Source organism: Perna viridis, chromosome 2 (genome assembly GCF_037379345.1).
Source record: "Perna viridis isolate PV_CMFRI_1.1 ecotype Kerala chromosome 2, ASM3737934v1, whole genome shotgun sequence".
NCBI lineage: Eukaryota > Metazoa > Mollusca > Bivalvia > Mytilida > Mytilidae > Perna > Perna viridis.
Genome location: NC_142446.1, coordinates 69674169 through 69701031, shown reverse-complemented (window position 1 = coordinate 69701031; position 26863 = coordinate 69674169). Strand labels below are relative to the sequence as shown.

The window sequence follows — 26863 nt, the reverse complement described above, 5'->3', positions numbered from 1 at the left end:
ATTGGAACACTATTTGATGGACTGGTACAAGTATAAGCTAAGTATACCATACTACTTGTATAAAAGTACATAATGTACTAGGAATTAAGTTTAAGAAATTAAACCTCTCTCCAATATAGTCTTAATGTAATGCAGATTCCACAATGAACTACACAATTCAAACATCAGTGGGGATCTTGAAACCTCTAAGTTTTGTGGGAAAATTTTGCTAATTTTGTACAAAATTTGGAGAAAATAAGTAAATAACAGCCTGGAATCACTTTTTTTCTGGAACAAAATTCTCCAACAAAAAAGGGGTTCCACTTCCCACTATAGTGGATCTGCCACTGATTCTCGAAGGATGTGACTGAACACTGACAAAAATATTAAGCCAAATTAATTTAGTTATTTTATTATTAATAAATAATTCATTTCCTCAGTGGAACAAATGTCCAGTTGACTATTTAATGCATTTGAAACACATACAAAAAGGTGAAAATAAGCTTTTCCTAGATTAAAGCAACAACATTTTAATTTACTTTGCACATTTTAAGTACATAAAATATATATCACAATTATACATTTAAAGAAAAAAAAATGAGACATTTAACAACAGATCAATTTATCACTTAATAATTAGCAACCTGAGTTATTTATAAATTACCAAAAGTGAAAGTAGTTTTCACATTGATGTGGGCTATAAACAGAAATAAATTACCACACTAGACCAAAAACATAAGCAAAACAGTAAGAACGTAAACAACAAGGTGAAGCACTGTATTAAGGCAAGATACTGTAGGAATCAGGATTCACTTTTATACAAAAAAAACCCTGTAATTAAAATCTTTCTCAAATCCAATTCTTTTTTTTAAATGAGTTCAGGACTAGCTCTGAGAGTATTTGTTTACATAAATGATACATAACAGCTTGCAGAGAAAATTCAACAAAAAAGTATCCTAGATACTTTTTTGTAATTGGGCCAATCTTTTCATTAGTGACTACCCATAATATATATTAAATCAGACAGTAGAAGCAGCTCAAAACTTATAAATAAGACCCCAAAATAAACCAATAGGATGAATTAAGTAAAAAAATTAGAGGGTGTCCATGGAAGGCCAAGGCAGAGGGTGGCACATGTCAAATTTTGTTTTCGAAAGATATTCATTTATAACAGATCACACACTCATGTTTTTAAAAAAAATGAATGTTGGTATGTAACTGGATGAAATACATTACTTAGAAAGCACTTAAAAAAATCAAAGAAAGGGAAATAACTCTTGGATCTGTTTTGATACAGAAAAAATCTGTTCTTTTTGACATCATAATGAGTAAACATTACATTGGAACAAAAATAAAAAAAAATTAATACAATTAAAATAAGTGGGATAAACTAAACTCTGGGATACCAATATTATAGTATCTTATTAAGATAAAAATTTAATTCCAACCCAATTGTAACTCAACTGTTTAAGTTAAACAGTTGAGTTACAATTGGGTTGCAATTAAATTTTTGTTGGTTATACTGGTCCTCTGGGCATTAAACCTTAATTACAAATGTAGTTGACCTTGACAATTCAATTGGAAAGACAATGGTCACTATGGGTGATTCACTTCTGATTGAAAAGCAAATCCAAATGTTAAATAGTTAATGCTTACTAACACCAAATCAGCACTTTATTATTCAATAAAATGAGATGACTTGGCTTAACAAAGAACATTCGGTCTGATAATTGCAAGAAGCCTAGGCTTTTAACCTTGTAAACATTTTATGCATATTTGTACCAAATACCATAGAAACACAGACATTTTTTATAGCTAACTACACTAGAATTTTTATTTTATCAGGACCACCAACAGATGTAAGGACTGGAAATCTATAAGCTCCTGAGTCCTGATATATGTTGTTGGGGCAAAATAAATTAACATGTAATCATTACACATGTATGTCAATATGACACAATATAACATCCTCCCAAGTCAGGGTTTTGAGTCCACCCTCGCTCACTCAAACCCCTGATATCATTCATTCATATTTAGTGGGTATCATCCAGCCAATTCCAATTGGTTGCTTCTCTGGGTGTGAAGCACGAATGAAAATCTATCTAACATAAAATGTCTGTAGAAAGGTAAACAATAATACGAGGTAATGGACGTTCCGATATAGTAACTGAAAGTTGTATGATGTCACGAATGATGCAATATGAGCAAAAATGGTAACTGTAGATACTGTTTAGAGTATTTACTAAAAAAAATGACGTTATGTGTAGCCATTTTGTAAGTTATATCGAAGAGTTTCTATTATGAGTGATTTGATTGGACTTTGGATCCGGATTAAATTTAAGTAATTCACTAGATGGCACTGAACGATACTCGCTAAATATGAATGAGTGATGTCAGGGGTTTGAGGGAGCGAGGGTGGACTCAAAACCCTGACTTGGGAGGATGCAATATAATATTTCCTGTAAAATAGTGATAAGATATTTATAGTTTTTAACCATTGATATTTGTGACTAGTAATGTAAAATTTGTTAAATGTATTTTAAATTTAGAAATTACTGCAAAGATTTTAATTATTGTGAATTGCTGTTGAATTATTCTGGCATTAATCAATAACCAGCCTATAGAAATGGTAACATTATTGATACTGGATATATTTTCAGAATTACAAAATTTAAAACAAATTTTTTAGCTAAAATTACAAAATAGGAATAATTAATACAAACAATTATTTCTTATTTTAGAGGATAACAAACCTAGTATACACTACGTGTTATAGAGGATACCAAACATAGTATCCAGTAATTTTTTAAGAGGATACCAAACATAGTATCCAGTAATTGTTTTAGAGGATACCAAATCTAGTATCCAGTAATTTTTTAAGAGGATACCAAACATAGTATCCAGTAATTTTTTAAGAGGATACCAAACATAGTATCCAGTAACTGTTTTAGAGGATACCAATTTTCGTCCCAATTTATCTTGCCAAAATTTCAGTCTTGGTTCAAATTAACATTGAATGTGAAGAAAAACAAGACAAATCTGTTACCGTGTTATCATACAACTTCAGCCCTTTGAAGAAAATGAAAAAAGAGTGTTTTTTTCCTAGTTGACACAGCTTGTATTCATCTATAAAATGAGCCTAATAAATTGCCATAAGTAAATTATTTTCAAAACCCTGAACTACAGAAGTTTACAATTTGAAATTTGATGTAATATCTTTGGATCATCAATAGTTTGAGATTTATACTTCAGATGTGTCAAGAATGTTAGTTAGGCCAAAAAAATAATATGTCTGTTTCCAGCTACCCTACCTACCCTAGTTTTTTGTGCCTATCCTAATCATTTTGAGGCCATCTGGCTCAAGCACTTTAATGAACAGATTATTTCCCCATTAACTTAATGTAAAATGTATTTGAAAAATAAACAATTGTCATACCTACCTACCCTATTTTTTCTTGCTTCTTGCTGGTAGCAAGAAACAAGACTTTTTTGTTTTGCCTAATCCAAGTCATACAAGTATCAATATAACACTTCATAGTAATTACATCAACATGAATTCTACCTAAATAAATGAATTTCTGTATATTTATTGTTTACAAGACGTTGAAATGTATCAAAACATGTAATTAGTCTAATCAATCATGAGACTTAGATAATAATAACAATTTTTGCATGAAATCTTGATATTTCACAAAGCTAACTATTTCTTGCCTTGATATTTCACAAAGCTAACTATTTCTTGCCTTGATTCAATCAGCCTGTAATTCTATTCAAACACTCTGCTAACCTAAAATCCTGGACCCCCCAAACTGATTGTTAAATGAAAAAAGTATACATATACATTTGTTGTACATTTTTACATCAATTGCATTGTAAAAATAAAAAAAAAATAAAACCAATTTGTTGTAATAAGTACAATGTGCTAGCTAGCCTAAAATAGAGGGACACAGTGCCTATCTTTTTGATATTTCTCTCAGTCCTTATTAAGACCATGATAAATCATACGAGTTTAAAATGCAATTCAATTTACTTTTGTTAACATTAAAATGCCTTTGAACAAATGGCATAATCATTTAATAAATAAATACAAGGTTTCAATGTACAGGCATAATAACAGAAAAAATTAAAGTTGTCCAAATGGAACAAGATTAATATGAAGGCATTCTGAATTGACAAAATGTACAGATAAGGTGATTAGCCCATCATTCACAAAGCGTAAGCATTAACTTACTGACGTATTAATTTTCACGGATTATGTCAAATGAAAATATTGGAGGGTATCAATTTGAGCAGTTAAAAAAAAAGATTGGCATTATACAGTGTTATAAATCAATTTGGCAGGTACAGTTTTTGCAGTTTTCTGTCCATCATGAAAAGAGCTAAAACTAGTACTTTTACAGAAACCATTTTTTAACCAAATATCTAAAGAGTGCTATAAGAATTCAAATAAAGCATTTTATGAAGCCCTTTTCAGTAAGTGCACCCCTCTGTTGTAAATATCTACCTGGAACACTGACAAAACCTAATACTTCAAACTGAAAGACTACACAATTAATCTCAAAATGTCAAGACATGATTAGAAATACTGTACAAGGCCATAACAAAATAAATGTATAAAGGAAACTATCACAGCTCTATTCTTGTTCTGCTCTTCTGATTAGAGGTAGAGATGGCATTGCAAAATCTGCTCCTAAAACATAAAAAAATATCTTCAGTTAGAATGGATTCACTGGTAAGATTTCTGTCAGCTACATTTTCATACCAATGAATTAACTTTTTAAAATGGCCTAAAATTTTCAGAGTTTTCAAGAAAATATACGGTTTACTCATATACATTAATGATAATATAAGTTCATTTTAAACAAATATACCTGAAGATTTCATGGTCAAACTAAAACCTTGAGAAGAATGCATGACTTTCTAAATTTTAATTATTGACAGGAATTAATAATAATAAAAAAATAGCCGATTAAAGAAGGTACCAACCCTAATTTTTATATTTATAGCATAGAAACAGATCTTATAATTCACAATCCACAGAGAACCTCCTGAAATGTCATTCAAATTCAGCATTCTCCAGCCAACATGTCCATGACAAAGTGGGAAATTTAGCCACATTTGGGAATTACTGAATACCATCAACCTCTTTTACCATACCTGTTAACTTTTTGAACAGTTCATGTGGATACTCCTCCACTGTCATTGTTTTGTGTGGGAGTTTTTACATAAAGGCAATTTTTAATGTAAAAAATCAATTATTAAGTATTTTACACAAAAATGAAGTAATTTTAACCAAAAAAAAACTCCCACAAATTTTACATTATTTATGTGGGAAATTCTAAATTTTTCATTGTTTTTGCAGGATTCTGCCCCAATTGTAGGGGTTGACATGCATCCTTCTAGTGTTACTATTTTCACAGACTGAAGGCAATCCTAGATATTTTCTCAAGATATTTCTTACCTCTTCTATGGTACATTAGTATGTATGCATTCTTAAAGTCTTCCTGTTTTGGGATTTGTGGTGTGACATTTTCATCATTATAATAATACCAAGTATTGTCCACAGGATGTTTGGCAAAGCACGTATAGTGACCAGAATTCAAATCTACAACAACAAAAATTATCAAAGATTACAGTAACTGTCCATTTCAAAATCAGGATATTTTTTTGGCAAGTTAGTATCATGTATAAGAATTCTTTGTTGTTTAGGGTGCTTGCCAAGTGTTATACTGTATAGTATTTGGATACAATCTAAAGTTTAGTTTTCTAAACACTTATTTTCAGTAGCTGTATGTAAGACATGCTAACATTACACAAATATCTTTGAAGCGCCATGGGAGATTTTTTGGTAAAAATGGACTAGTCAGCTAAGACCTGCATTAGCACAGACAGAATGTCATATACACTCTGTTCCTACTATATCCCAGATGCCTGGATCCACTGTATAGTGGTTTTGCCAGAACAAGAACATTACAATACACATTTTCGGTATTAGTTGTGCTTGAACTAAGGGCCAAATGTAAACTTTTAAACCACATATCTAATAATTTTTCTTAAGGACCAGAATATTACAGACAACCTAGACATTTTTGAAGCTCTGAAACAGCACCTGACATTTGAAATTCACTCTAAACACTGCAGCCAGCCCTCACAGATATTCAAGAATTTTGCAAAGTTGGGAAAATGTAAATGGTTTTACGCAATGTTATTTGATTGCCAAATGAAGTTTGATTTGAATAATGTCTGAGAATTTCAACATGCCAGTCTGTAGCGATTAGTAAGAGAGGATACAAAGGACTTAATTTTAATGTGATTTTCTATTATTTTCAAATTTTCCTATGGTCATGTTAGGAAAATTGCTTTCAAGTTGAATGAAGATAAAATTAAGATTAAAAAATTAACATAATCCACTGAAAAGACATCCCTACAATTTGTTAGTCCATGATTTTTAACGGAAATAATTTTTGAGAATTTTCTTTCCAATACAGTAGGAACATTTTTCTAAGCACATAAATTTACCTCCCCTTTTTACAAGCAATTACTGAATATTAAAGCTAAAGCATCAGAAAAAAAATGGTTTAATGCAGCGAAATATTAGATATGGTCCTAATTTCAGATAAAAAGGAAGTTCATTTTCTAGAAGTCTTTTTCTCTGGAGTCTAGAACTATTTTGATAAAATGAGACCACAGTATAATAACATCCTTATAATATACTTAGAATACTTTTTGTCTTATTGAAAACATCTCTAATAATTATTTTTATTCACAATTTTAAAAAGAATGTTTTTTTCAAAGATAATTTCTTGCTTTATTTGTGTATTGCAAAATTATATATTTAACTCCTGAAAAAAAAAAACCCCAACAAAACTCCATGACTTAATTTCAGTAGTACAAACATACCTCCAAAGTGACAAACAATGCTGTGTAGGTCATAGGTCAGATCAGATGTCAGAGGGCCTGAGATATGATGAGATAGATTGAGGCCCTCCAAGGGAAACTCTACCTCACTATCAACTTTAACACTCACTAAGTCATGGTACACAAATCTGAAATCATAAGATCGTCTGAATATGGCTGAGATATTGCTGCTCGGACGTTAAACGCCAACAAACAAACAAATAAACAAGGAATCATAAGGAAGGATGTTGTAGGATTTAATTTTGTTGAGAAAAATTCTGTTATTGGTTTTTGTCAACATTTTCAGATCTTGCCAATTTTATTCTAGAAAAAAAATACATACCAATCTAGTATATTTATTGCAAAATTTATTATAGTGTATCCAACAAATAACTTAATCAGCAGCATTTGTATCAAATACATGGGAAGATCCAAATATAAATAGTATACGATAATCCTATACAAAAACTTCTACTATGGGCTTAAAAACTTAGTCTTAAATTGATGCATTTCACATGAACATCTAGGATTTTTACAAATGAATTATAGGAAAGATGTATAAGAAGACAGCACAGTAATATCATGTTAATGTACTATGTAGTTACTGGTTAAAGAAAACCCAACCTTTTAAGATGGACTATGAGGACATCTGGGTACCTCCAAACAGTCATACTTTTGTTGGCACACTGATTCTGTTGACATCTGGGACAAAACCATGGATTATGCTTGTCTAACAGTTCACTAGAAGGAACATCAGTTGTAAACATTGTAATAAAACCAGTGTATTTCTATAGTATTAATGATAACTAATGCAGCAGTAAAGAACGAATGTCTCATCTTTTGAAGAATTGCAACAGAAATTGAATTGATTTTTATTTTTTACAAAATGTAAATACAATTGAATAATTGAAAAAAGAACTTAATTACACAGTTACTAAGGTAAGGAGTGTTATGTGTTCTTCATAATTAGTGCCATTCCACGTCATAATTGCATTTACCATGTTTGAAAAAAATAGTTTTGGAAGAAAATTTCTATTTTTGCAATTAAAATATTACTAGTAGATAAAAGAAAACTATCTCTTTGGCAACAATATTGAATAAAACATTCTAGTTCACATAATGGTGGACTCCAGTAAAAATTAAAGGACCAAAACAAACATTACCTGATTCTATTATTTGGTCACATGGACTTCATCCAAGTAAAACTAACCTTTCAGTGAAAGCATGTATACAATCATAGATAGACAATGGCAGAGTTGGTCTAAAGTCCATCATGGACAGGTGGTCTACAGAGGATTCCATTCTCTCTATCACAGACTGATGTACCCCATCTAGACACACACAAACTGTGTCGCCAGGCCGTAGAGAGATATGTCCATCCCTTGGCAGTAGACAGCCTGTACATTTAGCTGTGTACACACACCTGGAACATCTACTCCCCTGTAAAATGTAAAAGAAATAAATCAGCATTTATGTCTGCTTCCAATGCAACTCTTGGTGATTTAAATAGTTCTTTTAAGTAGAATTTATTATTCTGGTAATCATACCACATCTCCTACTATAAAAAAAACTTATTTATGAATCCACACTAGAAATGTGAGAGATAAAATGACTTAAAATTTATGTCACTACTTTTTTTTAGCAGTAACATAATCTCAAATGATCATTACCTGAGCATCAGTCATAAGTAGAGTGAAATGACTAGCATCTGGTACAATTTTCTCAATGCTCTCATATAGCTGTGCTCCTGGCATCTGACTAGAAAGGTACAGTATATGTGGATGACCAATCAGATTTCTCTGTTCCTGCACTGTATGACAGAATGTAACATCCACCATTAACATTCTGAAAAAAGATATTTTAAATTCATAGTAGTTTTACAACCTAAGGCAGATATTTTATACATTTCAGAATAAGAACATTTGATCATTTGAACAGTCCATGCCTTGCTTTGTCCAACACACTGAGCTTGCTCCAAAAGTAATATCTGACCAATAGGCCTGTCATCCAACATGGAAACATTGTTCTGACTCCAAGCTCACCAGACATCACATTATCACCTAAATATTGGATACTTAGCAGTTTTTGGTATGGCTCAGCTGGGGATTTAACCCACCACCTCTCCCAATTGAGATGAGCTTACTACCAAATGATCACCAAAGCAGTTAAAAAATACGTGTTTGAGGAAGATGTTACATGTGTATTTGTTTGGGAATAATGTTAGATGTGTAGGTGTTTGAGAGTGATGTTACATGTGTATGTACTTGGGGATGGTGTTACATGTGTATGGGAATGATGTTAGATGTGTAGGTGTTTGAGAGTGATGTTACATGTGTATGTGCTTGGAATGGTGTAAGTTCTGTACATGTTTGGGAATGGTATAACATGTGCATGTGTTTGGTAATGGTATTATACATGAGTACGTGTACAGGAATGATGTTACATGTGTAAGTGTTTGAGAGTGGAGTGATGTGATGTAACATGTATATGTATTTGGGAATGGTGTTTCATGTGTATGTGTTTGGGAATTGTGTTTCATGTGTATGTGTTTGGGAATGATCTTATCTCTGTTATGTGTTTGAGAATGGTGTTTCATGTGTATGCGTTTGGGCATTATGTTACATATGTGCTGATCTGATGGGTAATGACTTTATAGACAGTATCCTACCTTTCTTCAGTGACTTTATCAGAGTCAGCCAACTGAGTGAAATCTTCAGACATCACAGCTGCACATGAGCACACCTGAAACAAAGTGGGAAGAAACAAATCTTCAAACAAAGATGTGAATTGCATATTTCATGGGTTAAATTATGTTTTTTTCTTAAATTATTAAAGATTACTAGCAGTTATCTTTCAGAGATTTGAATATGAATAAATAATTCTTTGGAATTATGATTAAATTATGGAAAGCTTTTATTTTTGCATTTTTATCTGTTGAAGTAAAGAAAATAGTGAAAGTAATTTCCTGTATTGAATATCAAGAGAAATTATGTGACATGAACACATCTCTTTTTGTTTAAAACTAGTACATTGTAGTAGGAACAAGTTCTACTACTTCTAAAAATAACTTATCAAAAGCATTTAATCTTGTTCCATGATTTAATTCAAGCTTAATGATTTTTGTTGTATTTATTCTTTTTTATTCTAAAAATAAGTGTTTTCTAAAAGAAAAAGAAAAACAAGAACCCAGTAACATTCAACTTACAGGACACAAAAAATTGTCTTGTCCATAATGAGCTAAAGACATCTGAAATAAAAGAATATTTCAAATATTCAATTCGTATTTTATAACTTTAACATTAAAAAAAAAGAATTAGCCAAAAAAAAATTACATTCACTTAATTTTCTAGGCAATAAACATAAAGTTGTGCTTATTTTCATGCTTCATTGTAGGAATGCCCTACCTCTTACAAAAAGTAACCAAAATGACTAACAACATACTGGTAAGCCCCATTTATATATAGCAGTGGACCAAAGAAATCCAATTGAAAACCAACCCATCATTTTGGAATACAAAATACATGTAAGTAAATATAAGTATATGAAAAGTAAACAAGAGGCTCCCAGGAGCCTCAATCACTCACCTGGCTGAATTTTGCCTTTCAAAGGCAATAAATTTAGCAAGAAGTTGTCCAACAATTTTGTCTCAAGAAGTCTTTGGTAGGACTTATCATAAGATTGTTTCAATAATTGAAAATTTCTTTCAATCTATCATAGTTATCAAGATATTGACTGAAAACTGTAAAAAAAAAAGTCATTTTTCCCCTTTCAAGGGCAAGAACTCTTACAAGGACATATATGACAACTTTTACCCCTGAAGACTTTTGTGGTCCTAATAATTTGGATCATTTCAGCTATTGAAAGAATTTGAATAAACCTAACAGTTTTGAAGATATATGCGAAAAACTACTGCCTGACCCCTATGTTCTATTTTTAGTAATGGCTGCCATGTTTTTTGACGGATCAAAAATTCCCACATCAGTTCTATGAAGGATACACCAAGAAACATTTGTACCAAGTTTGGTTTCAATTGATCAAATAATGTCAGAGAAGATTTTGATAGAAATAACATTAAATGTAGCAAAAATCGTTAAAAAAAAGGCAATATCTCCAACATGACTCAACATTTTAAAACCAAAATTTGAACAGAGATAGATCTCATCATGCTGAACACTTCTACCAGTGTCAGAATTTAGCTAAACCTAACGGTTTATGAGATATATGTGAAAAACTACAATCTGACCCCTATGTTATATCTTTGGTAATGGTGACCATGTTTTTCGACGAATCAAAAATCCCCACATCAGTTCTATGCAGGATACCCCAAGAAACATTCATACCAAGTTTGGTTCTAATTAGTCAAGTAGTTTCAGAGGAGAAAAGATTGTATAATTGTTAATGACGACGACAATGACAGATGACGATGGATGCCAAGTGATGGCAATAGCTCATATGGCCTTTGGCAAGGTGAGCTAAAAAAAAATAGGACTGACTTTCATAAGAAAATCTCAAATTGAGATTTTCCTGAAATCCTTGAGTTTTTCCTCGAATCTTCATTTTCAAGTGATTTGATTGGTCGGAATTTGAGTTGAGAAGGGATTTGAGGAAAATCTCAAATTGAGATTCTTTAGGAAACAGGACCCAGATACCTCAAGACAGCAATGACAGAAGGTTGCTCCACAAGTTTTATGGACTAACAGTTCTGGGTCTGCCAGTTCTTCCAAACAAATTGAGCAAGACTTCCACTGATCTACAGTAACTACTCGTTCTAGAGAAGATTTTCTAGGGTCACTAGCTAACTGTTGGTCTTCTTCCTCCAGCGTTGTTACAGAGGACCACTGGAGATCTGGTGTTACATTATCTACTTCTAAAGGAGTATTACCATCTTGAAGTGACCACTGACCAATTGTGAAATCACATGCATTGTTACTAACAGATGAACCTGCACTCTCTACAAGAATATTAAGATACATGTAAAAATGAATGAATTAAAGAGTGAAAGTCCAACCAGTATGTAAACTTGCAGTAAGGTACATCCAGCTAAACAGGCTTATCATTAAGTACACAAATCATTTGGTGATTCCGAACTATGATGGAAGGGGTATGGTATATATCAAATATGGTCCTGAAATGTATCAAACTTAATCAAATCAGTAAAAAAAAAATTATGTGTGTTTCTGGTTTCATGCTTTAAAAAATAGGGTAGGTAGGCAGGGATATCTTTTTTTTCACTATTTTTTTTAACTTGAGTTAATGGGACCAAAATCTAAAGTTAATTGTGCTCAAGCCAAAATGACAATAAACATGCTAGGGTAGGCACAGAAATAAAAAAGGATAGATAGGGAAACCAGAAACACTCATATTTCTTTTTATTTGGCCTAAGTACAGAAAATGCATAACATTTATTAAAATGTATGCTTACTTCGCCAACAGCATCATTTTTGAATTTTGTCCATGCTTTACCTTAGAGCAAAAAATGGAGTCCTAAATGTTTAAATTCTACCAAAAGAAGAAAAACACTTGATTTCATAACATTTTTCTCTACTGGAAATTTTAGCCACACGCTTCAGAACTTAAATATCCAATCAACTGTCTGGATTAAGTCATCTTTTTAACACAAAAATATGCCAATAGGTTTGTTTTGTGGATAAGCTAAAATTTTCAGTAAATAACAGGGCCAGAAACTGGCATAAATGAATCATTTCCCTTTCGCCAAACCAGGAAAATAACAAAAGAAGTAATTCATCGAAGCAAACTTATAAGTAAAGATTTCAAGATAATTAATCTCACCTGGCTTTATATCCTCTGCAGACCAGGAGTATGGCAGTGTAGGAGAATTTCCCCAGCCAGAGTTATCAGAGACTCCTACAATAGACTCTACAAAGTCATCATTTTTCCTGTTAGCTGCTGCAGAGGAAACTTCTTTGCCAAAGTCACCATATACTTCTGATGTGCTAAAGGTCCCTACATGACTGAAAACATCCACTGGAACCTGATTTGGATTGGCAATGGATGCAATAGTGGTCACCTCAGTCTCATTTCCTCCTGATATGGAAAAAGGGGCCATCTCAAAGGCATACAACTTTCTTGTGGTGCTGTTTACATATCGAAGCCATGTTGAATCATCCTACAACAAAAACATTGTAAAATACACATAGCATTACTATTTAGCCATTAGAAATCTGTGAACAACATCTCATCAGTAATACTAACGCTTTCAATCACAATATAAGAAAAATAAACAAAGTCCTCGGTTGACAGGAAATTTTGCTGAAAATAAATCCCACCATATGGCATACCAGTCAACTACATAAAGAGTGTGCTAAAATTTTAAGCTGCTGTGATGAGCAGTTGCTGAGAAAAGTGCGATGAAAGAGTAATCAAGGGAGCCAAGGTTATAGCTGTAATCAAAAGAATGTAATCCAGGGACAAAGACCAGACATGGAAAACAGACATACACAACAAAGAACATAAAGTAACTAAAATCATACATACAAAGTAACAAAAGTAAATGAGCAACTCGGACTCCACTAAAATCTGGGAGCATGGACCAGGTGTACCGGTAAGGTAAGCGTCCTCTGCTTTTCTAGAAACGCCTACCGAGTTGCTCATAAAAAGTTAAGTCTGGGGTAGAAAAACAAGGAAAGGAAAACTATGACCCGTTGAATAAATCAGTTTTCATGGTGCTGATGGATACACCATAACAATCCACGAGTTCATGATGACGACCATAAAACCTCTGTAGTGATGACTTCAATCTTGTAGCAACATAACCCTGTTCCAGAAGCCTATTTGTTAGAGTTCTAGCGTGATGGAAAAAGTCTGCGTAGTTTCGGCAAGCTCTGGCATAATGTATGAGTTGTGATATGAACACTCCAAACGCAGGAGCCGAAGGGATGTTGCCACAGATGAAAGGAAAGTTGACAATTCTGAATGAAAAGTCATCACGTTTGTCGTAAAGTTTGGTCAATAGTTTTCCTTTACCATCAATTTCTAAGTGTAGGTCAAGATATGAGGCTGACTCCACAGTGTGTGTAGTATCCTTTATCTCAAGTTCTTTTGGGACCATAAGGACCATATTTGAATGGACAGGTTTTGCAAGAACAGTCTGGTGGTTTAGCCTTGAAGTCCTCAATCTCGAGGTTCTGCAATAGCCTTTTATAATTGAAAATTTTGGATGCAATGGGTGAAGTATAGGAATATGAAATAATTGGTATGGATTTGTCTTTGAAATATGGGGGAATTTTGTTGGTAACATTTTTGTGATGCAGGATGTTAGCCAAATTAATTGCATCTATACCTTTGTTGACAAACGGTAGTGGAAGAAATGATCGTTTTTCTTCATCTTGACTTTTCACACAAACTGGTTTAAAGAGCCTGTGGAAACCAATATCCAAAATGATGGCAACAAGTCTGTATTATGATGATGTGGAGTCAGAAACAGGAGTGTCAAGACTTGTTTTGTAAAGGGAGTGTAGTAGAGTGAGAGGTAGAGAATAAAGTTTGGTTCTAATGTGATGAAGTCCAAGAGGTTTTTGTATTAAAGGAAGGAGACCATCTATGGAGACATCATGTAACTTAGGTGACGTATAGTGGCGATGGCCACGACTCCTTTCCCATCTTGGATTTTTGTCAAATAAATTCATCACATTTATGTTATTGTTATATTGGCTTGAAAGGTTTCCTATACTTTTGATGTTGTCATTGCATCCGTAAGGTATTGCAGTACCTAGTCTGTGTATCCAGTACTCCTCTCTTTCCCTACGATAGTTTTTACTTAGAACGGGACTGTTCGTAGGATGGTAAATTTTTTCTAAAATACGAACTTTCATGGAGAGGATTGAAAGATCTTGTTGATTAAAGTGTTGATAAACTGTGGGGAATTTGGTGGTGTTAATTCCCGAATGATGACCACACATTCTTTTATTTAATCGTTCTTACATTTCTCCGATATATATTAAACCACACAAGTTGCATTCTAATCCATATATTAAGTTTGTTGATTTGCAACTTAAGTCATCGTGACTTCTTGTATGGAACAATTTTTTCTAAAATACGAACTTTCATGGAGAGGATTGAATGATCTTGTTGATTAAAGTGTTGATAAACTGTGGGGAATTTGGTGGTGTTAATTCCCGAATGATGACCGCACATTCTTTTATTTAATCGTTCTTACATTTCTCCGACATATATTAAACCACACAAGTTGCATTCTAATCCATATATTAAGTTTGTTGATTTGCAACTTAAGTCATAGTGACTTCTTGTATGGAAAAATGGTTACGGACGGATTCACAGACAAGGGTAAAACAGTATACCCCCTTTAACGCAAGGATATACTTCTAGTAAGTAATATATATACAAGTATTAGAAATGACTGTCATCTGAAATTATCTGACTATGCTTGTCTGTACTTGATTGTTATATATGTAGTATGGCCATATCCCTAAGAACAAATTTGTTCTCAATGTCATAGTTTTTCCTCTTTCTTTTTTGCCAGGATTTGACATAATATATGCAACTAGGTGTTTCTAGAAAAGCAGAGGCCACTTAACCTACCAGTGCAAGTCGTCAATACTCAGTTTTAGTGGGATCCTGGGCTACTCATGTATTCTTTGCTTTCTGTGTGAATTCTTTTAGTTAGTTTTTGTTATTTATGTATTTTTGCCTTTTTTTTGTCAGGTCTTTGTTGCTAAATATGGTTGTACTGTTTTCCATTCTAATCATGGTTTCCTTATTTTTTCTTACCACAATTCTAGCCACATGATGGTCAAGTATTTCAGCCATAACTATATTATTAGTTGTCTGTATCATCTGACTGAGCATTTCTTTAACTTTACAAATACGATCCTGTTTGTCTACCGTCAACAGATACTGGGTGGGAGTGTTGTCGATTGATATGTACATAACACCTGAAAGCATGCACTGAGAGTTACCAGAAATAATGACAATTGTAAACAATGTATACATGACATTAAGATATCCAAACATCAAAGGTAATACTACACAAACTTATTTTGCCTTAATTTCATTGATATTAGATACATGTATGAGTATGCAACATAAGTCACTTCAGAGAATAGAGTTGATTAAATGACCATCACTTGATTAATTGTCTTATGTACTCATGTAGTAAAGAATTTCTATTATTTCACAGGAATTTTAATCTAAGGTTGATAGAAATTTTGAATTTCTTTGTCAATTGTTCAGTTAACCACTTGTGGAAATTCATCATGTGATTGCCATTAATTAAGAAAAGACCAACTCTATTACATTACTTGCAGTAATGCAACACAGAAACATTTATTTCGGCAAGTTTATTGTGAAGCTAAAGGCAAAAAAAATGTACACATAACAGAAATAAGTGTGTGTTATCAAATCATGAATGAGAAAACTATTTTTTACAGTTCACTTACATAGCTGCCTTTCATTGGCTCTGGGGAGTGGCACTGAGAGATACATAAAGGGTTCAAAGGTCACAGACACATGGCTACATTCATTGCACTTAACCTGCAAAAATGAAAAAAGAAACTTGATGATTTTTAACTTATGATTGCAGTAGCATGTCAGAAAAATTTAAATTGGAAACAAAATAACTGAAAAGTATTTGAACAGGAAGGGCATGAAAGACAGGGATGGACACCAACAGTAGTCTGGTATACCTGTGTCACCCTAATTTTGGAGAGGACCACATGGTAGTCTTTGGGCTATATAAATTTTGCAAATTCAAGGATTTTAAGGTACGTTGGTAAACAGAAGAGCAAAGAAAAAAAGTAAATGTAAAAAGTTCAATCACTTCAAATATTACATTATATTTACAGTTGGATTGGGTCAAGTGCATACTAAGTTTTTCTTTATGTAAAGTGATTTTTGAATGTTCTATGGCATTTTACTTACATTTTAAGACAAACATTTGATCAACTGAACAGCTAATGTTGAGTCAGATTTTTTATAATGCTAGGTCACAGAAGCAACAGCCTGACGGTAGGCATGTCACATGACTGGTACACAGTACACCCTGGAGTACCTAGTCACATGCCATGTGTTTGGCTGAGAAGCCGCAACTATCAATTTTAAGTCTTTGGTTTGACTTGGCCAGGGATTAAGCCTGTGACTTCTCACACTCAAAGCAATCATGCTAAAATGTACCACAAGACCACCATGGAGGTTTTTATTCAACTGAGAATAGCTGAACAGATCTGAATTGCTTATTTATCAACAGTTTTATCTATGTTGGTATGTCAATATAAGTATGAATGATCAATTAACTCTGGGTGCATTCTCAGGTAGATTTAATTGCTTTGAAATAAAAAAGAAATAAAATGTATTTCCATAAAAAATTTGATATCTATATCCTTCATATAGTCAATTTTGAAAAATTATGACTACTCACAGAGGACTTGTATTGCCCATGGAATGTCTTGACGATTACACTTTGATTTTCCATAACATGGTCAGTCCATCGCTTTTCAGCCAGACTTAACAACTTTTCATCATCCCAAATCCCATCCCCAATATCATCTTCCATTTTCTCTGAGGACTCCGGTTCAGGGTCTTCACCTTCCTCCTCCTCTTCTTGATCTACTGCCTCAACTGAGTCTGGATCTTGGTCAATATCAACATCATTGCTCTCCCTTTGAATCACTTCCTGCTCCTGTTTGTCCTCATTTCTGAGCATTGACTTGGACTGTTTTTGTTCATTTTCAACATTGACACCACCCAATGAAACGTTGGCTTTTGCTTCCACAGAGATATCATCACATTTGTCATCTGTCATTGTCATACCTAATTCTCTATCAATGTCATTTGATTTTTCTTGTATACAATTCAATTTACTAAATGCTTGATGTTGAAAATTCTTCTCGAAAGAGTCAAATTTGGACCTTTTCACTTTCTCAGTGTCTTCATAATTATCACAATACATGTTTACATTCTTATTGCACAAATCAGCATATATATTGACATCCTTTACCCCCTTTGGACTAACTCGACATCTTTTCAAATCTATCATTACCATAGGTTCATTAACAACATGACTCACACCAATGTCATTATGGACAACTGGGCAGTTTTCTGGCTTGGCATACTTTGAGGAATCAAAATTGAGAGAATCTTCAGAGGATTCTGACACCAACACATTAGTGTTAAGAGTTTTGGTCTCTTTAGCATAAAATTTCTCAATGGAAGGCAGTTTTTTCTTCAAAAGACAGGTATTATTTAAATGAAGTTCTTCCAGTAGCTCCCCTTCAGGTGATTGGGCCAATTCAGTCAGTGACATTGGTGATTCGGCCAATTCAGTCAGTGACATTGGACAAACTTCATCATCTTTTGTTAACCCTTCAGATTTTTCTGACGATGTTTCCATGGACTCTGAAACTGGAGTTCTTTGTTCTTTTCTCTCATCCATTTCATTTGTTGACAAAAACTGAGTATGTGTATTGTAGAGATCGTTGTGAGTTATGAAGAATGGAGTATTTGGCCCAACCCTGGTCTGATCATTGAGTGTGTCCAGAAGTAAAGCTAAGAACTCCTGACAGTCATGCTGGGAAAAATCAAAATACAATTACATGTACAGGTAAAAACAATTCAAAACAAACAATAGTTGCTGACACAACTTTATGATGATTTTAAATCACATACTGCGTAAGTAATATTGTTCAAACGCTGATTTTACTGCAAGGATCATTAAGTTTCATGTCAACCACTGGGCAGTGATATTGCTCGTCTTTTTCAAAATTATATCATTTTTTTTTATTGGGAAAACATATATCTTTTTTTTTTTAATTTGGAAATTAGGAATAATCATACCTAACCTTGAATTTGTTACAACAAAATGATCAATTTTCTAGAGATTGCAAAGAAAAAGACAAACAAAAGACAATTAATCGGTAATTTTGAACAGAAACACCATAGCCTACTCTTCCAATACCAACTGGGAAATAGTTTATATTACTTGGGATTATTTTTGAGCCATTTTTGGACATATTAAGAAACTTTCATCAGGGGAAACAGCCTTATTGGAGAGGTAATTTAAACAATATCACTACTGAGACATACATGTACAAATGTATGAGAGAGTAATCAAGGGAACCAAGGTTATAGCGGTAATCAAAAGAATGTAATCCAGGGACAAAGACCAGACATGGAAAACAGACATACACAACAAAGAACATAAAGTAACTAAAATCATACATACAAAGTAACATAAGTAAATGAGCAACTCGGACTCCACTAAAAACTGGGAGCATGGTAACTAAAGTTCTTTTGGGTAGATGCGATGTATCAAATCTCCGAAATTAGGATTGTTTAAAGATAACACGTCATCTATATAGTGAAAACTGAGATTGAAGGATCTAGCCAAACAATATTCTTTCTTTCTGATCCGATCAGCTATAAAGTCAGCCTCATAAGAGTGAAGGAATAGGTCAGCTAGTAAAGGAGCACAATTTGTTCCCATTGGAATGCCGACCGTTTGTTGAAAAACACGTCCACCACACTGGACAAATATGTTGTCGATTAAAAATTCCAGCATTTTGTAAACATCTTCCTCTGTATACTTGGAAGATGATTTGGAATTATTTCTTACAAAGTATGAGGAATCTCTACCAAGAACTATATATTTGTATCTAGGAGTACCATCTTTTTTGGAAAAACAATGATGTATAATGTTTTTAAGTCGTGATTTTAACTGAGTATGGGGAATAGAAGTATACAGTGTTGAAAAATCATAGGTTTTAATGCTATTATATTCAGATAATAGTCTTGAACTGATTGTCTCCAAAAGATCTTTTGAATTTTTCAGGATCCACATTGAATTAATACCACTATGGGAGTAACAAGTGTTGTGGTAGGACTGTAGACCCTCTTTGACAGTTGTGAGTATAGAAGTTAAAAGTTTTGAAAGAGGTTTGGTGGTACATTTTGCAGATCCAGCTATGAAACGTTGTTTGTATGGACTCTTGTGAAGTTTAGGAATCCAGTACATAGACGGTAAATCACGATCATCGTCCTTGGTAGAGAGACCAAAAGAGGATAGCACAGATTTATGGTTTTCCACAATCTCTTCTTTGGAGAGAGTGGTAGCAGTGTAGGTCTTATCACTGCTATTATTTTCTACATCTACCTCTGATAATAAACATTGGATATAAAACGTTTTGCAGACAAAAACAATGTTGTTTTAGGCTTTGTCTGCTGGTACGACAACATATTTGTCATGTATAGTAGACAATGTTTTTGCTACATCGGAGTCTTTGAAAACTGATGTAGCCTTGGCACTCATTGACCTACTTAAAACTTTCATTCGTTTCAAAATTAAAGACCTCACGGCCTTCAACCACTCTGATAGAGAATCAATGTCTTCTTGTTCTCGTTTTATCCATTTTCTTGCACAGTCCTCGACGGCATCCATAAGAACTTTAAAGTTATAATTCCAATTTATGGAGCATGGTTCCCAGTACTTGGGACCTTTAGAAAGGATATTACACAGAGAATCGTTTTCGATAATGGTTAAATCTCCTGTAACAATGTGACCAGAAGGACCATATCTGAATGGAGAGGTTTTGCAAGAACAGTCAGGTGGTTTAGCCTTGAAGTCCTCAATCTCAAGGTTCTGCAATAGCCTTTTATAATTGAAAATTTTGGATGCGATGGGTGAAGTATAGGAATATGAAATAATTGGTATGGATTTGTCTTTGAAATATGGGGGAATTTTGTTGGTAACGTTTTTGTGATGCAGGATGTTAGCCAAATTAATTGCATCTATACCTTTGTTGACAAACGGTAGTGGAAGAAATGATCGTTTTTCTTCATCTTGACTTTTCACACAAACTGGTTTAAAGAGCCTGTGGAAACCAATATCCAAAATGATGGCAACAAGTCTGTATAATGATGAGGTGGGGTCAGAAACAGGAGTGTCAAGACTTGTTTTGTAAAGGGAGTGTAGTAGAGTGAGAGGTATAGAATAAAGTTTGGTTCTAATGTGATGAAGTCCAAGAGGTTTTTGTATGAAAAGAAGGAGACCATCTATGGAGACATCATGTAACTTAGGTGATGTAAAGTGGCGATGGCCATGACTCCTTTCCTGTCTTGGATTTTTGTCAAATAAATTCATCACATTTATGTTATTGTTATATTGGCTTGAAAGGTTTCCTATACTTTTGATGTTGTCATTGCATCCGTAAGGTATTGCAGTACCTAGTCTGTGTATCCAGTACTCCTCTCTTTCCCTACGATAGTTTTTACTTAGAACGGGACTGTTCGTAGGATGGTAAATTTTTTCTAAAATACGAACTTTCATGGAGAGGATTGAATGATCTTGTTGATTAAAGTGTTTATAAATTGTCGGGAATTTGGTGGTGTTAATTCCCAAACGATGACTGCACATTCTTTTATTTAATCGTTCTTGCGTTTCTCCGACATATATTAAACCACATAAGTTGCATTCTAATCCATATATTAAGTTTGTTGATTTGCAACTTAAGTCATCGTGACTTCTTGTATGGAAGGTTTTGTTTGTAAGGGAACTGGAGAAGTAAGGGTCAGTTATAAGAATGTTGCATGTTTTGCAATTTTTTATACCACATTTTGATATGGTACAATGTGGTTCGTCATTGTTGTAGTCAAATATATCGTTTAAAGTGATGGAACATGGTTTGATAATTTTAAAATAGTCAGAATTTTTGTACTGGAATAGATGGTCTGCAGACTGAACGTGTGATTGGGTACTTTTAGTTGAATTGGTCGAGGCACTTTCCATACCAGATGTGAGTGTGCTAAGATTCCCATCTGGGGACACCACATACTTACAAGACAACAGAGTGTCCGATCTGCTGTCAGGTTCGGACCTTTTTATACTGGGCGACATCCGAGCCAGTTTTTCTTTCATTCCTCTTGTTAAAACCATTAATTTTAAAAAATTGTATTACTGGGTTGATGATACCCTCGGGGACAAAATCCACCAGCAGAGGTATCGACCCAGTGGTGTGAAAGAGTAATCAAGGGAACCAAGGTTATAGCGGTAATCAAAAGAATGTAATCCAGGGACAAAGACCAGACATGGAAAACAGACATACACAACAAAGAACATAAAGTAACTAAAATCATACATACAAAGTAACAAAAGTAAATGAGCAACTCAGACTCCACTAAAAACTGGGAGCATGGACCAGATGCACCGGTAGGGTAAGCATCCTCTGCTTATCTAGAAACACCCGCCAAGTTGCTCATAAAAAGTCAAGTCCGGGGTAGACAAACAAGGAAAGGAAAACTATGACCTGTTGAATAAATCATGGTGCTGATGGATACACCGTAACGATCCACGAGTTCATGATGACATGAAACGAGAAACATGTAACATCCACAAAGTTTTTCAAGTTCTCAGATTATACTGCATTTTAATGGTGAATTAAGTAGTTCAAACTTGTGCAGGATAGACACATTTTATGAAAACAAGATAAATTCTTCAAGCCTTTTGTTGATATAACGGAAACCTTATTTACTTAACAATTATCTGCTTAAAAGAGGCATTATGGATAGTAAACATAATAAAATATAATGAAATAATACTATTTTTCCCATACATAAATGTAAAAATGTAAATAGCCCCTTCTATCAAGGAAAGTTGGGAAAGATAAAAAGGTTTAAAAATTGTTTCACCACTTGTGAAATTAATTTCTTTCTTATCCATGTACAGTGCACATGTATATCATTACCTGTCTGTAATCTTTAAATTGTCCATGAATTTGTCCAAGTGATGTCTTTAAATCTTTTGGGTACAGGATGGAAAATTGCCCACTCCAAAATTTCGAAACAAAATGGGCAAACTGTTCTACAAGACTATGTCCCACCACTTCAGTTTGATGTTGCAGGAAGTATCTGATCACTGGAGGGGTAGCCATTAAACTTTGCAGACCAGCATTCATGAAGCAAGTATTACCAAGATTATACAGTCCACATTGTCCAGGTGTGGCTGTTGTATCTACAAAAACAATAATAAATTGATTGTTGTTGTTTAATAATGCTTTTACATATTTTGGTAAAAATAAATATCCAGTGATGTTACATGCACCTGGTTATCAGGTGGAGTTATCTAGTTATCCAGTGATGTCACATGTACATGTACCTGGTTATCAGGTGGTGTTTTCCAGTTATCCAGTGATGTCACATGTACATGTACCTGGTTATCAGGTGGTGTAATCCAGATGTCCAGTGATGTTACATGTATATGTACCTGGTTATCAGGTGGTGTTATCCAGATGTCCAGTGATGTTACATGTACATGTACCTGGTTATCAGGTGGTGTTATCCAGATGTCCAGTGATATTACATGTATATGTACCTTGTTATCAGGTGGTATTATCCAGATATCCAATGCAGTTACAATTTTGTTTACTTGTTGTAATCTAACATTAATCAACTTTTGGCCCTTTATTCCTAAAAGGCTAGGGCCATAAACTCTATAAATTATTTTTCAATAAAGTCTTCCCTAACAAAGGTATGGAAACTTGTAGTACAATTTCATACATATCTATACACTTTACATAAAGTTATTATTCAGAAACCAGAAAAAAAGTTTGTTATAAGTTCCCAAAGTTAATCAAAGTCTATCTTTGGTTGTATGAAATACTGTGGTAAAATTCTCTTAATCTATGTACAAAATGAAGTTAAAAATATTGCTTTTTGCCCATTTATCCCAAAGATTATATACTTCTGTTTGTGGTATGGAACCTAAAACAATCCATTGACTTAATATTCAAGTAGTAGCATAAAAATGAAGTGTCTACAGATACCTACGGCAGTGCAATACCAATATACATGTACACTGCATAAAGATGCATAACAAACCTTTCAAGTCTTTGCTAACACGCTCTGTTATAAAATCGTCCCCACTAGCATTGTTCATTGGACCATAAACAGGCAATGGACTAGAAGTCCTCTCAGGGTTGTTAACTGGCCCAGAAATCAATTCTGGTCCAGCTTCTAAATCCAACCATGCACTAGGTAATATACTAGGCATTTTGGTCTCCACATCATTAACTGTAGCATGGTTCCCTGTATCACTGTTGCTGGAGTTTAATGGCATTCCTTCTCCCAACTCAAGGATTTGACTGGTAACAGTTGAAAGATCTACAATCTTACTGTGACTGGCATCTAAAGTAATACATGTAGGTCCATGAGGGTCTTCTTTCTCCATTACAGGTGTGGATTTTGACGCAAATACATGTGTATGGGATTGGTCCGCAGACAGTGACATCTATTTCCTACAATGTGAAAATCATATTACCTTATCTTAATACACAGAATACTTTGTTTAATTCAGATCTACATCAAAATAATTAGCTGCCTTGTACATCTCTAGTACAGGATACAATGTACATGTATGTTAATTGGTTGTTTTTTGTTGTTTTTTTTTTTGTAAAAAAAATCCCATTACTTGAAAATGAAAAATTGGAAGAAAATAAATAATAGAATGTTTTGCAGCAGCAGCTTGGTATAGTTGATATGCTCATATTAAGCTGCATGTATGTACATGAAAAACTTCCCATACTAATTAGACATGACTTCATACTCATCGTGGAGTTTACCTACAAGTACATTCGTAGTTTCATAACATGAAACCATGCATTTGAACAAGCACAGCTCAAGATGGGGCATCACGAAAGCAGAGAGCTCTATGACAACATGTATGTGAAAGTTACATGTACATGTAGCAGGGTGTAGAGCGATGAGAACAAAAATACTTTGTCCGGAAGTGATACAACTCTATGTTGCAAAAGTGATACAACTCTATGTTACAAAAGTGATACAACTCTATGTTGCAGAAATGATACAACACTATGTTACGGAAGTGATACAACTCTATGTTGCAGAAGTGATACAAAACTATGTTACGAAAGTGATACAACTCTATGTTGCAGAAGTGATACAACTCTATGTTGCAGAAGTGATACAACTGTATGCTGCACAAGTGATACAACTCTATGTTACAGAAGTGATACAACTGTATGTTGCAGAAGTGATACAACTGTATGTTGCGGAGACTATGTCAAATAACAATAAGTGCCCTAAACACATATATAAACTTCAATAATAATTCATATCTTTTAATATTAATTTTTTTTCAAAAAGATATGAACAGTCAATGTTTTCAGCTGACTATGCACTGCTCATACATGTCCCCACAAACATAGACCTATAAAGAGATGCGCCAGGGGCTTCCAAAATTCTGTCACCAATTTTCAGAAATTACAGCCAAAGGATGACAAAAAAAGTTACACCTTTTTTAAAAAAATATGACAGTATTGAGTCCACTGATGAAATATCTTTCCTTAATTAGATTTTCAGAATCCCCATTCTATTTTTTTACCGATTTTCCCACCAAAAAAGTCACATGGCAAAAATGTAAACAAATGTCATCCATTTTCTTTCATTTCGAAGTGTTAAGACACTTCCTCATGGGATATTCATTGTTAATTGGATTTAATTTATTCTGTTATTAAGTAAGTCTGTTTCTGAATGTATCGCATGGCTAAACAGGGGTGTGAAGATTGTATGTAGCCATGTGCACATGGCCATAATAGTGTTTACCTTTGACCAGATGATGAGAGTTTTGATTGGCTCAATAATATATTTACATTTGATTGACACCTCCCATGAGGATATTGTCAGTCACGGTCGTCTGGTCTAATAACCTTTAATGCCTTCAGTCATAAATTGGTCATGGTCAATTAACTCTGACCTGGTGTCAACACAATTGTTTAATTAAAGAGAATATCATTTGCTGATTAACTTCCTGCCGATTTTAAAAAACAAAACCTAGGCACCAAGAAAATTGCCAACTGGTTATTTTTCTCACCAGATAAAATAAAAAATTGCAACATTGGCAAAGCCCAGCATGACCCCTGTGCGCAACTGTAGGGTTAACCAACCAATTACTTTTTACTTCAAATCTCATTAGTAATCAAGCCGTGTGATAAAGCAGGATTTCAATGTCTTGCAAATCTCTTCAATGACAGGTCTACATTGTATGCTACAACTGTAAAATCTAATACAAGTAAAAAAGAAATGCTGTGCTGGCTTATGGGATATGCCTTCTCCATAATACGTTTATCTTTCAAGTTTTCATTGGATATTCTCATTTTCTAATAGTCAAAATGTGAGAACAAAAAATGAAAATATCCAATGAATACATCGGAGATAAATATAAAGTACATGGCTTTATGTTATAGAACTAGAGTATACTTTCATGTTTTAACATATTTTTCCCCAGCCAAATGGGATAGAGACCCTGTGATTAATTCATTATTTGATGTACGTTTGTAGCAATCAAATAATCTTAATAAATGGAATAAATATTGGTATGTATCTTTTCATTTTTCATTAATTTCTTACAACACTGGCAGTACCACCATTATCAAGTCGTCACCACAAAAACACAATGTAGGCTTCCAAAAACGATTCCGTAAATGTAAACAAGGAAACTTTTTAGTGTTACACAAGAATAAAGTACATTTTATCAACAATCTTCTTTCGATTTCGTCACCGCACCTTGGACAACAAAGGGGAGATAATTATATGATGATGCTTCGCCCCATTAAGTATTTGGTTCATCTATTCCTCGTCCCAAAATTTACATATAATAGAAAGATCATTTGCAGAAAAATCTGACAATGTATATCAACCCAATTAAAAAAATCAATTTGCGTTTCATGTAACCACTTGTTACTTTGTTATTAGACGGAAACTTTATCGTTGTAACGTTTTAACGATATACTAACTGCTATTACTTATGGTGAGTTTCCCGCACAGGTCCTATTTAGGACCTCTTCGCCAGCCTCCAACTCTCCAAACATTTGGTTAAATTCTTCCGGTCATGTGACTTTCTATTTCACCTTTGTAATTATCAAAAATTTTCTCCAATTACTATCTAGTCGATTTTTGAATGCATTTACACTGGGATGAATGTTTTCTTCCATTTGTTCTCGCTCTT

At 33.7% G+C, this 26863-nt stretch overlaps 1 protein-coding gene across 3 annotated transcripts; it reads right to left on the bottom strand.

The window, feature by feature from the left end:
* Positions 1 to 375: 375 nt before the first annotated feature.
* LOC148626707 (uncharacterized) lies at positions 376 to 26442 on the bottom strand. Of its 3 annotated transcripts, XR_015920142.1 has the most exons (17): positions 26266 to 26442; positions 23719 to 24134; positions 22587 to 22852; positions 17270 to 18418; positions 16293 to 16386; positions 15625 to 15788; positions 12667 to 13003; positions 11526 to 11827; positions 10082 to 10123; positions 9545 to 9618; positions 8547 to 8721; positions 8087 to 8316; positions 7501 to 7617; positions 6880 to 7025; positions 5441 to 5584; positions 3723 to 4669; positions 376 to 3690 (listed from the first exon to the last, which is right to left on the bottom strand). XR_015920142.1 is itself a non-coding variant. In XM_088570929.1 (16 exons), exons 2-16 carry the CDS (start codon positions 24125 to 24127, stop codon positions 4614 to 4616), a joined length of 3705 nt encoding a protein of 1234 aa, XP_088427055.1. In that variant the 5' UTR covers positions 24128 to 24134; positions 26266 to 26442; the 3' UTR covers positions 376 to 4613. The 3 variants fall into 3 exon arrangements, 2 of the variants coding, with proteins under 2 accessions (XP_088427055.1, XP_088427056.1); XM_088570929.1 differs by having other exon boundaries at positions 376 to 4669; XM_088570930.1 differs by having other exon boundaries at positions 376 to 4669; positions 26384 to 26438.
* Positions 26443 to 26863: the final 421 nt, after the last annotated feature.